At 38.8% G+C, this 12,018-nt stretch overlaps 1 protein-coding gene across 3 annotated transcripts in view; it reads left to right on the forward strand.

Moving 5' to 3' along the window:
* Positions 1-12,018, forward strand: part of LOC308664500 (ephrin type-B receptor 5) — a 175,535-nt gene that overhangs the window by 26,610 nt on the left and 136,907 nt on the right. For 2 of the 3 annotated variants that reach the window (XM_081321780.1, XM_081321779.1), the window contains one exon: positions 7,251-7,480. In XM_081321780.1, the coding sequence (XP_081177906.1) occupies positions 7,384-7,480 (97 nt within the window). In that variant the 5' untranslated portion in view covers positions 7,251-7,383. Of the gene's footprint in view, positions 1-1,541; positions 1,585-2,623; positions 2,669-7,250; positions 7,481-12,018 lie in introns of those variants that run through there. The other variant, XM_081321781.1, reaches the window with a different exon arrangement.

A 12,018-nucleotide genomic window follows, 5' to 3' on the forward strand; every position in this document is an offset into this window, starting at 1 on the left:
CTTTTTGTGGAATAATACTTTTTAATATTACTTTTGAACTTCCCTCCTGTCAGCTTGAGGTTATGGCCCTGTGTTCTTGATTTTTGCTTAATAATAAACATACCACCTTCTAGAACCTTATTCATGCCATTAAAACATTTCAAGATTTCAATTACGTTCTGCCTTTCCCTTCTGTCATCCAAACTGTACATATTCAGTATCTCCAATCTTTCCTGATATGTTTTGTTCCTCTGACCTTGCACCATTTTTGTTGCTCATCTCTGGACTCGCTTGATCTGATCAATATCTTTTTTAAAGTGAGGTCTTCAGAACTGGACACAGTATTTCAAATGGAGTCTGACTAAAGCCCTACTGTATATAGAGTTAAAGTCCATGAGTCATAAAAGAGCCAAGGTTGCCTACCCCTGCATTAGACTAAGCTAGCTCTCCAAATATTCCAAAAGGACCCAAGTAGTTGAATTTGCATTAAGTGAAGATGCCCACAATTTGCTATTAGTCAAAAGGTATGTGTAGTGGTGCATTTCAAGATTAGGAAACCCACCCACACCAACTTTAACTGACACTTGCTCCAATCTGCATGGCTTCATTACTTGGAAAGGGGCCAAGCCTTAAAATACAGCCAGCCCTGCATGAAGATAAGCAGGAATTGAGCAAAATGAAACCTCATGTTGCATTGTAGTTCTTTCTTCTTTTCCTTCTCACTTTTCCTCCTCCTAGAGAGGAGGGAATTCACTTTCACTCCTCTCTGCTTTTGCATGTGTGTAGGTAAATCATCCAATTGTGAAGGTGAAGTAGAGAAAAAGGTGTTTGCACAAACAATATTTTGTTACATGTGAATGTACCTGGTACTTACAGATTTGCAGAAGGGAATCTGTATTTTGCTTTTTGATGTGAGTGTTGAGTTTTATTGGTAACTAGAATTGCCACCAACTTTTATCCAATAAAAAAATGTTTGATCCAGTTATCACTAAGATCATTTCAGGTTGTTGGTGAGCTTTCAAGGTGTCTTCCTTACCATCTGCAGAGCAGTGAGCTCATTGCCACCTGCTCCGACGACCACCGCTGTTGAAAAATTTGATTGAGTTATTAAATTTATATGCCACCAATCTCACATACATGACAGTTTTGGGGTCAACTGGAAATCTCTTGAAATAAGCAGATAAATGACTGGGACGTCATATAGGAAACAATATTGCAGGCAAAGATTGTAATTTTTTTAAACTAAGTTGAATTTAGCAATTGAAATAGTTTAACCCCCACCTCAACCTGTTGCCAAAAAATCTGAGTAAACATGCAAAGGCCACAAGGGAGTTTAAAAGTAACTGCATTCATACCAATGCTTTAGTAGTTTTGCTACTCCATCCTGGCAAAATAGTTTTGTAGCTGTTTGGCTTGATGTATATCCAGGCCTATAATTGCTAAAGAGTTTTTAATTAACAACTCCAACAACTCTAGTCAATCCAATTGTTTCTTTATTCAGGAAGCACAGAACTGTTTTTCATAAGCAAACCTTGTCAACCTTATTACTGTCTTCTGTAGGTTGCACTGTTAGCTGCTGTTACATACTTTGAATGAGTTGGTGAGGTGAGTTTTTGTAGCTTTCTCAAGATAGCTTACAAATTCAATCCTTGCAAAGTCTTTTGATCTGATTGACTCTTTCATTTCCCCCCCCCTTGTGACTTCAGTGACCTTGAACTACTTCCAAGGATTGCCAGGCTGTTTAATGAGCAGACACTCTTAAGGAACCTGGAAGATAAGCAATGATGTTGCAAAGAGGGTGGAGATAATAGAAGAGAAGAGGGTTGGAAATAGTGCCTATGAGCCACAGAAATATTTCAATTGAACCTTGTGCCTGCTAGAAACTGATGAGTTGCAAACATTAAAAGAAAGCCTATAGAGACAAGAAGAAAATAAAGGAAAATACACGTGTCCAGGATAAAATTGCAAGATCCTATCTGGGTCGGTCACCAGGACCAGAGATTTATAGGATAAGTTATTTTCTTCTTGCGAGATCCAATCTGAGTCGGTCACTAGGACCAGATCTCTGGTCCTGGTGACCGACCCAGATTGGATCTTCCAAGAAGAAGATAACTTATCCTATGCCTTTTGTCCATCTTTCAGAAATGGTACAGCACAGAGTACAGTACATCAAATCCTTAAAAATTCTGGTCATACCTTGAGACCTGGCAACTTTCAGATCTAAGCCAGTCATTTTAGGAAACCAGGGTATTAAAAACTTCAGTGGATAGAAGAAGAGGCCAAGAAGATTATCTTCTGCCCAAAGTTAAAAAGATTGAAAATTGTAAAAAGTTTTCAAAGATGCTTCTCTTTAGACTTGAATTGCTTGGTGCTTGCTTTGGATACGCGCCAGAAGAAAGCTGTGCATTCATTTCTGACACCCTTTTGGCTTTCAGAAATGCTTGTTTACTTGAGATTTTTAAGAATTCTTTCATTGAGTTTCCTGGGTCATAGGTGACAGATGGCTGGATGAGCCTATTCAGATTCATCATTCTGGATTTGTGGGCTTTATGAATAAATTAAATAGATGCGAAGGAAACTGACATAGAGATTTCCAAGTTGGCCAAGTAAAAATGCTGTTGTATTTTGTTTTTCTTCTCCTCAGATCCTGCCTGCATAACAGAATCATACAATACATCCCAGATGCAAAGTACAAATTATGTGGTTTTTGAGTTTCTGAAGAGAAATGTTTATATTTTGGTTTCTATGCTGTTATTTCTGACTGGTTACAAGTCCATACTACTAATGCAACACAGCCAAATAAATATCCAGGAAAGATGGAATTGCTAAATCTCCCAATCTCCTATTCTTAAATTTGTTCTTTTTCAAGCATAGCTTTACACATGCTGTTCCTCTGAGAACAAGGAGTGGCAGGTATTGGACGGAGAAAGACAGGATGTACAAAGTCAGATTGTTTGTGTAGGAAACAGTTTGGTGTCAACAATTCAAATAAAAAAATAGATTCCTCCTGAGTTTTAGGGAATGCAAATGCTGACCTACCAGGCAACAATGAGAATTGCCTGGAAATCTATTTCAGTTGCAAGCAGTTGTAGCATGTCTCTGTTGTGTGTACTGTGAATTCTTTCAGATGGGTTTTTATAATGCAGTTGTTCTGCTTCGGTCATAGAACTTTTCAGTAGGCTTGGGAGTCATTTTTATTCTGATTCCAGTCCATTCCAGTCCATTCCAATTTTCGCCATGTTCTCCTACCAGACAAATATCCATTCAAGAGGAAATAGCAAATTTTACCTCTCATATCCTTTGCCTGATAGCATTAAGACTGTTAATCTCTCTTAGAAGGCACATGGTATCTGCTGATAAAAAGGAAAAAAAAATAATCATCACTACCTCCAGCCAGATATCTAGGAAGCATGGAGGCAGGACATGACACATGTGTCCATCAGCTGGTATACAGTGGTACATAATTGCCAGATGTGGAAAATTAGTTCGCTTAATAGGAGTGACTTCCATTAATTCATTTAATTAAGCTTTCTTCAGTGTCAACATATATTTTGTGTAGAAAAACTTTATTTTGTCTACTTTGAAGCTCCTTGTGTGTACATGACTCCTAATTCATGTCTTTACATAGCCCATATTTTTTTGTAAACAGTTTCACTTACAATTAAAAGCTTCTTTGTACATTTTCTAAAGAAGAATTTTATTTTTGTACCCATGTCCCCAAACATACATATATTTGTTTGAATAACTGTTCTGAAACATTCTGAAAAATTTAAATCCTGAATTTCAATTCTTTCTTGACGCACATCCTGATTTCAGAAATGTGAACTTGGTAGGCTGATAAGCAATGTTTCTTCATCCAACCCTAATTACAAGATGCATAGAAAAAATAAGTATTGAAGAGAACCTAGGATAAATAAGGTTAGGGTTAGGACATATGGACATGTTCTTTTCCATTCTGCATGATTTCCTGGGAGTGCAGGGAAAAGATGCTATGCAAAGATGCTATGTGTGCATATGGCTTTGACTGAATGTTGATATCATGGCCTCACAGCCAAGAAACAGGGCAACCTCCCCATTAGGATCCTGCACCCTGGCAAATTAAGTGTCTCATGAGCAAGTGGCAAGATGCTGGCTCTACAAGCAAACCCAATGCCTCATTATTGGCAACTGCTGAGCAGGGAAAACCTGACCTGTGTTTACTCAGAGGCAAATGGATTTAAACCGTGTGGGGAGAGCCTTCCCTTACCAAAAGCCACTTGATTTCCTGTTCTTCACTCCTGCTTTGTTTTGACCTCCGCATGTCCCTGACCAAGTCTCTGGCTCATCCCTTGGTACTTTTCAAGCTGTTGCTTGATATGCTACAGCTCTTTCACCAAATGTGAATAATGACTTAAAACTGCAAGGAAGATTGTGATTGGAATGAAAGAAATACTGACTTGAATCATGCCTTCTCCTCAGCCTTTAGTCTACACATGCACCCACCGTCCTTTTGCTTCCTCAACTTTTTTTCTGTTACCTTCCCCCTACCTATCTCCTGTCATCTCTCCAAATAAGCTTTCCTGATGTTCTTGCAAGCCTCACCTCCCAAGCACCCACTCCACGCCTATGTTTTGCCTAACAACTGCATGGATTGTTTCTGCCTTTGCTGAAACCATGATATGAAAGTTGACTCCTGGCGACTGCCTGGACAAGTCCCTGCAGTTTTCTTGGCAAGGTTTTTCCGAAAGCGATTACCTGATTCCTAGGTCTGAGAGAGGGGGACTGGCTCAAGATCACCAGATGGCTTTGTGCCTAAGGCAGGACTAGAACTCACAATCTCCGAGTTTCTAGCATGTTGAATTAGCCATGGCACCAACTTGGCTCTGTTTATGCAAAAATTAGAGAAGAATATTTTTTATTGATGATGGATGTAAAGACTACAGTATTAGCTCTGACACAACATGGGTAATGAAATTGAAAAATTGCAAAAGTGAGAAAGCTGATATTGGGATGTGGTTGGGGATATTTACTTGTTTTTATATGCATAACTGAAATTTCCTCTAGCCAGTGCTTTTTTTCTAAAAAAAAAAAAAAGGTGCCGGAACTCAGAGGTGCTGTCACTGGGAGCAATGCCGGTGTCTTGCTACAGCGTCACCGCCCATCCTTTGCACCCCTGCCCCTGTGGCTCGGAGCCACATGCCGCAGGGATTCCCCTCCTTACAGCCGCCGTGGGGATTCCCTTCCCCGCAGTTGCCACGCCGCGGCCCGTGCTGAGCCCCCACCCGGAGCTCCTCCGTAGCCCAACCCAGAGCTGTGTTCCTCATGGCAGTGGTCTCTGGCACCAAACAGCCTCTTTCCAACCACATCCAGAAAAATTTGTAACAAACATTGGAATTCTCAAGGCCATGTTTGGTATTTCCCAGCAATCTGTTACTGGAAGGAAAAAGCAATCCCTGCTGCGTTACTGATCCCAGAGAAGCATTTGCATGTATGCAGGTATCCTTAGGGTGCCATAGTTATGGATGAGAAATATTGGTTGCAAAGTTGGCATTTCTGGATGTAATACAGATATTTTGGACTTATTTTTGTTTCTTTGCATGTTTGATATTTTTAAAAAGGCATATGCTACTGACTACACTAATGCACATACTGTATGTAACATCTTTTGCTAGGATACATGACCACTGCTTGTCCCGAATGTGAAAAGTGAAAGATTGTGACTAAAGAAAATTTTAATGTACAGATAATACCACCAGAAATTATTTTATTGATGTTAAGCTCACCATGGAAAACATCATATATTGTTATGTATATACTAGGTTAATTATTTAAAGACTGAAGTGCAACATAATTAGATTCTAAATAATCTATTTTTCAAAACACACAGCAGTCCAAACAGTAAAAGTAAAGTCCAAATTAAGAATATTTCATTCTTAAGAATTGTTTAATTTAAAGTGGTTTAGTTGTAATAGAGTATGTACAAAAGATACTATTTTTTTCTAGCATCAGCTAAATTAGACATATTACATTGAGAAAAATGTTTCTCATTTCTTTCCTGTTACCTTTATTGATTTCATTGCAGAGATGTTAACATAGGAAATAGATAATTTTGTTATCTAATTTTACCTTCCAAAAGACAGAAGCAGATGAAAAATGTGAGGTTCTTTCCTGTTGGCTTTTTTGAATTAGCTGTTTTAGATTCTAAAAGTTTAGTTGCTAAAGAAGTAACCTTGTAAATAATTTTAATGTCCTCCTCTAGTGCAGGGTAGGCAACCTTGGCTCTTTTATGACTCAAGGACTTCAACTCCCAGAATTCTTGAGCCAGCATGGCTCAGCTTGGAAACCTCTCTCTTTCCCCTCAGCGTGGCTGGCTCAGGATTTCTGGGAGTTGAAGTCCACGAGTCATAAAAAAGAGCCAAGATTGCCTACTCCTAAAGCCAATAGAGGGAGCTTTTTTTTTTCCAAAAAAAGAGGTGCCGGAATGCCGTTCTGAGTGTTCTATGAGAAAAAAAGCCCTGCCTGTAGCAGATCAAAATGGCATACCTGTGGTCTCCCCCCAAATTGCACTCTTTTCAGATTACTTTGTGAGGTAGGATGAATGGAAAGAAAGTGTTTAGATCAACGTTACTCAGATTTCTATGGCTGTGTGGGAATTATATACTAGATCTCACTCATCCCAATCCAACATGTTTTACTATTTCACCACCTTTCAGAACTTTGCACCACCTGTAACTTTTAAACCAGAACAAACCTGACCAAAAGTCAAAGAGTGGGGAAGAAGCTATGAAAATGAGGATAATGTTATAAATACGTTATAAACATTATAAACATAATGTTGTTTCAATTCCTATCATTTGTAGTGGAATGTGTTTTCAAAAACATTTAGAATGGACACCATATATACCAGGGGTAGGAAACCTTGGCTCTTTTATGACTCGTGGACTTCAACTCCCAGAATTCCTGAGCCAGTCCATGAGTCATAAAAGAGCCAAGGTTGCCTACCCCTGACATATACTGTAGCATGCAATCTGGCGTGAAGGTTGGGCTTGCAATGAGAAGTGCTCCGAAAGGAAATTCATTTCTCTGTGGGTTTTGTGCAAAAAGGAATTCCCTCAGGGCAAATGTATGTAAGTTTTTTTAAGGATAATTTATTAAAGGAAACAATTTATTAAATCATGATTTATGTTTTTTCCTTTCCTGGTAGGATATTAAATTGGGGAGTTTTTCAGGGTTAGTTGCTTTAGAAGGGTTGGCCTTTGGCATTTGTCTTTCACTTTCTTCTTTTATTGCAGAGCCCTTCACCGCTTTTCATGCGAAGCTGCCTGCGCTTTGGTACATTTAGACTTGTGGCCTTTCTTGTCCTCTGGAATATCTTTTGTGGTAACTCTGGTTCATGGAAGATGCCGGAAGTGCTGGAGAAACTAAATGGATCCTAACACCATCAGGAGAATGAAGGAACAAGGAGTGATAATGGTTTGGCTGTGGATAATGTGCCTTCTTGGCCTAGCATCTTCTCTAGAAGGTAAATTCAAAGTTGATTCACTCTATAATAGAAATATTATTGATTGATTGATTATGTGCCATCAAATCATTTTGGATTCCTAATGATCCCATAAGGTAAATTTTCTCCATGACAATCTATCCCTACTCTATTCTTTCAGGTCTCCCCACAGTGCACTCATTGGCACTGTAACGGAATCCATCCATCTTGCTGCTAGTTCTCCTCTTCCTCTCTTTCCTCCCACCTTTCCCATTGTGTCAAATATTTATCCACAACTTCTTTATTTACAAGTGGCATTTGCTGTTGACTAATGTTTTCAGAGCTAGCTGAAGATCCTTACAGATCCTTTGCTAGGCAGTTCTGCTCTTGCAAGTACTGATTATTAAATGACATTCCTAAATATTTTATGCCAGATATGCTGTATGGCTGGAGGAAAGCTGATCAAAGTTTTCAAATCTTTAGTTTTCCAGTTCTCAAAAACAACAACAACAAAACCTCACCCATCCAGAGGCTACAGATTCTTTGGCTTTTACGGCGCATCTTGTCTCAGTCCCACTCTTTAATTTACATATTTAATAAATATTAAATATACTCAAATGCTGGTTTATTATTAAACCCACAAATTTCTTGCCACTCAGAGAGACTCTACTAAGCTTCTGTGAATCCTGAAAGACATTAGAATTATTTGAGTTATTACAAATGTCCATACTACAAAAGGTAACAAAAGACATTATTTCTGATGGTTGCTTTTTAAAAAATTAAAAGTTCTCGTCCTTGAGATTTATAGAAAGAAAGAAAAAAATGCTCTGCAATGATGCTAAAGAAAGTTGAAAGTGATAAAAATCTCAGATTTAAATTTAATATTAAAAAAGATGTGGGTTTAAAGCAATTGCATAGGATAACCTAAGGAGTCACTGAGACTCTTGCCATTCTTGATAGCAATCTTTAGATGGTATTTCTGAGGAATTATCTCCTTCTTATCTTCTGAACTTCTGTGGATCCTGTGTAATTTATGAAGTAATTAAAAAAAACACCCTGTTGTACTGATTTCAGGGCTGATTCAACCATTGAAACAAGAAAGTATTGAGCTGAAACTAGTTTTAACTTCTACTTTATTTGCTTTATTTATTTATTTATTTATTTTTCATCCGATTGTATCAAATTCTTGGAAATTGCCTGGACAAATCCCTGCATTTTTCTTGGCAAGGTTTTTCAGAAGTGGTTTGCCATTTTTTATTTCTTAAGGTGTTTTTTTTAATCCCATTTATATCCTGCCATTCTCCGAAGACTCAGGGCGGCGTACAATCTAAGCACAAATCAAAGTGCTTAGCAATAGCCTTCATTCTATGTATATGCCTGCTTATTAGGGCTTTCCCCCCCCCCAAGCGGCATTATTACAAAGTCAGCTTATTGCCCCCAACAATCTGGGTTGAGATAAAGTGATTGGTACACAGTCACCCAGCTGGCTTTGTACACAGGGTGGGACTAGAATTTACCCTCTCCTGTTTTCTACCCTAAAGCCTAAAGCTGCTATCCGAAAATGGCTGTTGTTTTTGGAGAATATAGTTATGCAGACATTTGGAAGGAGCACATTCATCTCGGCAGAGTAGTAGCTTCATTAAAATTTAAGAGAGAGAACTGCTGGTATGCAAAAGGAGAAGAATGTAGGTCTTATTCATAGGTAGATGTTTATTCTTTTTGAAGTTTACTTTTAACTCAAGTTACCAGTCATGGTCTTGAGGAAAACCTGATGAGGATTCAAAACATATAAATATATATTTGATTATATAGAACTACTGCTATGGCTTCTACATATGCAAATGTTTCAAGAAGAGAAGAGAAAATATCAGGGCATCATGATACTTTTCAAGTATCTGTTTCCTATTATGAACTTGTACAGGTACTGACAACCATATCTTGGGAATTAAATAAAATGTGGTATGGAACCATTTTAAATGGGCTTTGTTGTGGTCTGGCTTTCCTATTCCTGCTGCGAGGACTAGTTTGCACTCTGGTTGTTAATTGTCAAATGGAAGATGGCTGGCATATCAAGGGAAGAATTATGCCACACTCTCACTTGTGATCATGCAAGCCGTGTGCTATCTGTTGTGAACTAACCCACTGCTCCTTTAAATAATTGGATTTCTGTACTATAAACATAGGATGGGGTGGGAGGGGATCCTTCCTCTGTGTCTGCTTCTATGCTTATAGCAGAAGAAGCGTTATCAGCTGGATGAGTTAAACAAGGAAGAAAGTGGGTGATGCCTTTAGGATGATTGACCCCAGTTTTTTTTTTAAGAGAAGAAATACCAAAACAAACAGAATAAGAATTGGGAATTGTAAATAGGGGTGAGGGAATGAAAGTATAATGATGATTGGATGAAGATACTGCTGGATGGTTTATAAACAGTGAATGAACGAGGAGATAAATTTTTAAGCTAGCCTCTTTGTTTGAAAGTTGCCCCCACTCTCCTTTTTGTCTTCTGATTCTCTTCCCTTTCTTGTCCAAGTCTGTACACCCCAACACTGCTTATTTTTCATTCATCACAGCCTGGTCCTTTGCCTCCATTGGCTTTCCCCCGGCTTTCTGACCTGTCTTTTCCAGAAGCCTTCACATGGGAGAGAAAGATGTGCATTCATCATGAAATGGCTCAGGTCAGTGAGCACATGTGGCCGCCGGGATTTTCTTTGGCCCAGCTACAGGAGTGCTCATGATACCCTTTCTTTCCCTCCCTGGTTCACTTTCTATCCCTGTTTCCCCTCTCTGGTTTTTGCCTGCTTTCTGACATTCCTCTGATACGACATCAATCTCCTTATAGTGGAGCATCCTTTTCCTCCACATTGTTTTCAATCATGGCAAGAACTGACTAATATAAGTTCCAATAGCCTTAAAATATATGTACCTCCATTTTTTTTTGAAAATCTTTTCTGCCAAAACAGGATTGACTCCCCCTCCCATTTTAAAACCCTCTGCAATGGTCTCTTGAGGTCTAAAAAACTTTCTGTCTCTCCTTTCTCCTTTGCTGCCGCCCGTTACCTAGAATTCCAGCCTAAGAAATATTTTTGTGGTGCTTGGTTTTTGAAGCCACGAAACATAACACCAACATTCTTCTCTTCAATTGAAACAAGGTCTAGAACATGGATTTTGTGTTTGGCTGGCATTTATTCTTCACTGGCTTTGCCTTTTCCTTCTCTAACTGGCTGTGACTTTAAATGGAAGCTCCATAGCCATAATTGGAAGGCGCTACTGCTGATGCTACTGAATACTGTTTGCAGAGAAAGGGACTTGATTTCCTACTGTGCCTGTGGGCTTCCCACAGATATCCAGTTGGCAAATGTAGGAAACAAGACATTGCACTTTACAGGCCTTTCATTTGATCCAATCATTACACTCCATATAATGGAAATGTTGATTAAAGTCCCTTGGGGGCAGGGAATTCATTTTTTTTAATCTTGTTACTTGGTGAAGCTGCATTATCTTCATTGGCAAGTGGCCCTAATGTTTCTCAATTATAATAATGTTCTCCATCTATAATGTTCTGCATTTGCTTTTTTAATCTGGGATGATTGCTACATATATTCATTGGGTTCCTCTCATGTTCCCTGCTGCACATATGCTTTTATTTATTTGTTCTATAATTTATTGATACAAGAATTGATCTGTTGCCTCCTCCTAAATGGTTCTCGGTATTTTCTGTTTATGCCATTTCCAGCCCAGTTTGCCCAATGGATTCATTATCATTATGGATCCTTGCAGATGTGGGAAATGGGACTTGGTACTTTTGTGGGTAAAGTAAAAGCTCTGTTCCAACCTAAGAAAAATAGCTGACCTTGGTTCTGAGGTTTCATCTAGTTTTTTGGACTGCTTGAAGAATTAAATCCTTGAAAGCTGGCACTGGTAGCTAATTCCTTTCCTCCATCAGCTTCCTTAACTTGGCTCACTTATGTATCCCATTTCTTTTATAGCTTAGACCTTTTATTTGTTTCTGTCTGTACCAATTTCTAATTTCTATGTACACGTGGTTCCATTTGAGAATGCCCCTTCTATTCCTATTTGCTAACCCAAGATAGCTTCAGGAAGTGGTGGGTTTCAAATATGTGAACAACTGGTTCTTTATGTGGATGCCACTTCCAGAAGTCCATTCTGGGCCTGGGCAACAAAAGATTAGCTACCGGTTTTGTTGAACTGGTGCGAACTGGCTGAATCCCGCCACTGGCTTCAGGATAATAAAGACTTAACAGAACACAGAAGCCAAAAATATAAAGCAAGCTGTGTAGAACTGTCAAGACTACTCTAGCACCTTGTTTGTCCCAATAGCTAACCACCAGCCCATCACAAGCTTCTGAGAAATCATAAATATAACTTGACCCCAATAGCACCCTACAATAACATGTTTGTCGGAGACTTTTTAGAGTAGACCTGTCAAGTCTTCAGCAAGCATGTTACTAAAGAAGCAAGATTCAGAGAGACTCATTAATCTGGTCTAATGCTATTATTATTGTTGTTGTTGTTGTTTGTTACATAGTCAGACAGATGTTTAGACTGGATTTGGCATTTT

Source organism: Vipera berus (assembly GCF_964194415.1).
Source record: "Vipera berus genome assembly, chromosome: 2".
NCBI classification, from domain to species: Eukaryota; Metazoa; Chordata; class Lepidosauria; order Squamata; family Viperidae; genus Vipera; species Vipera berus.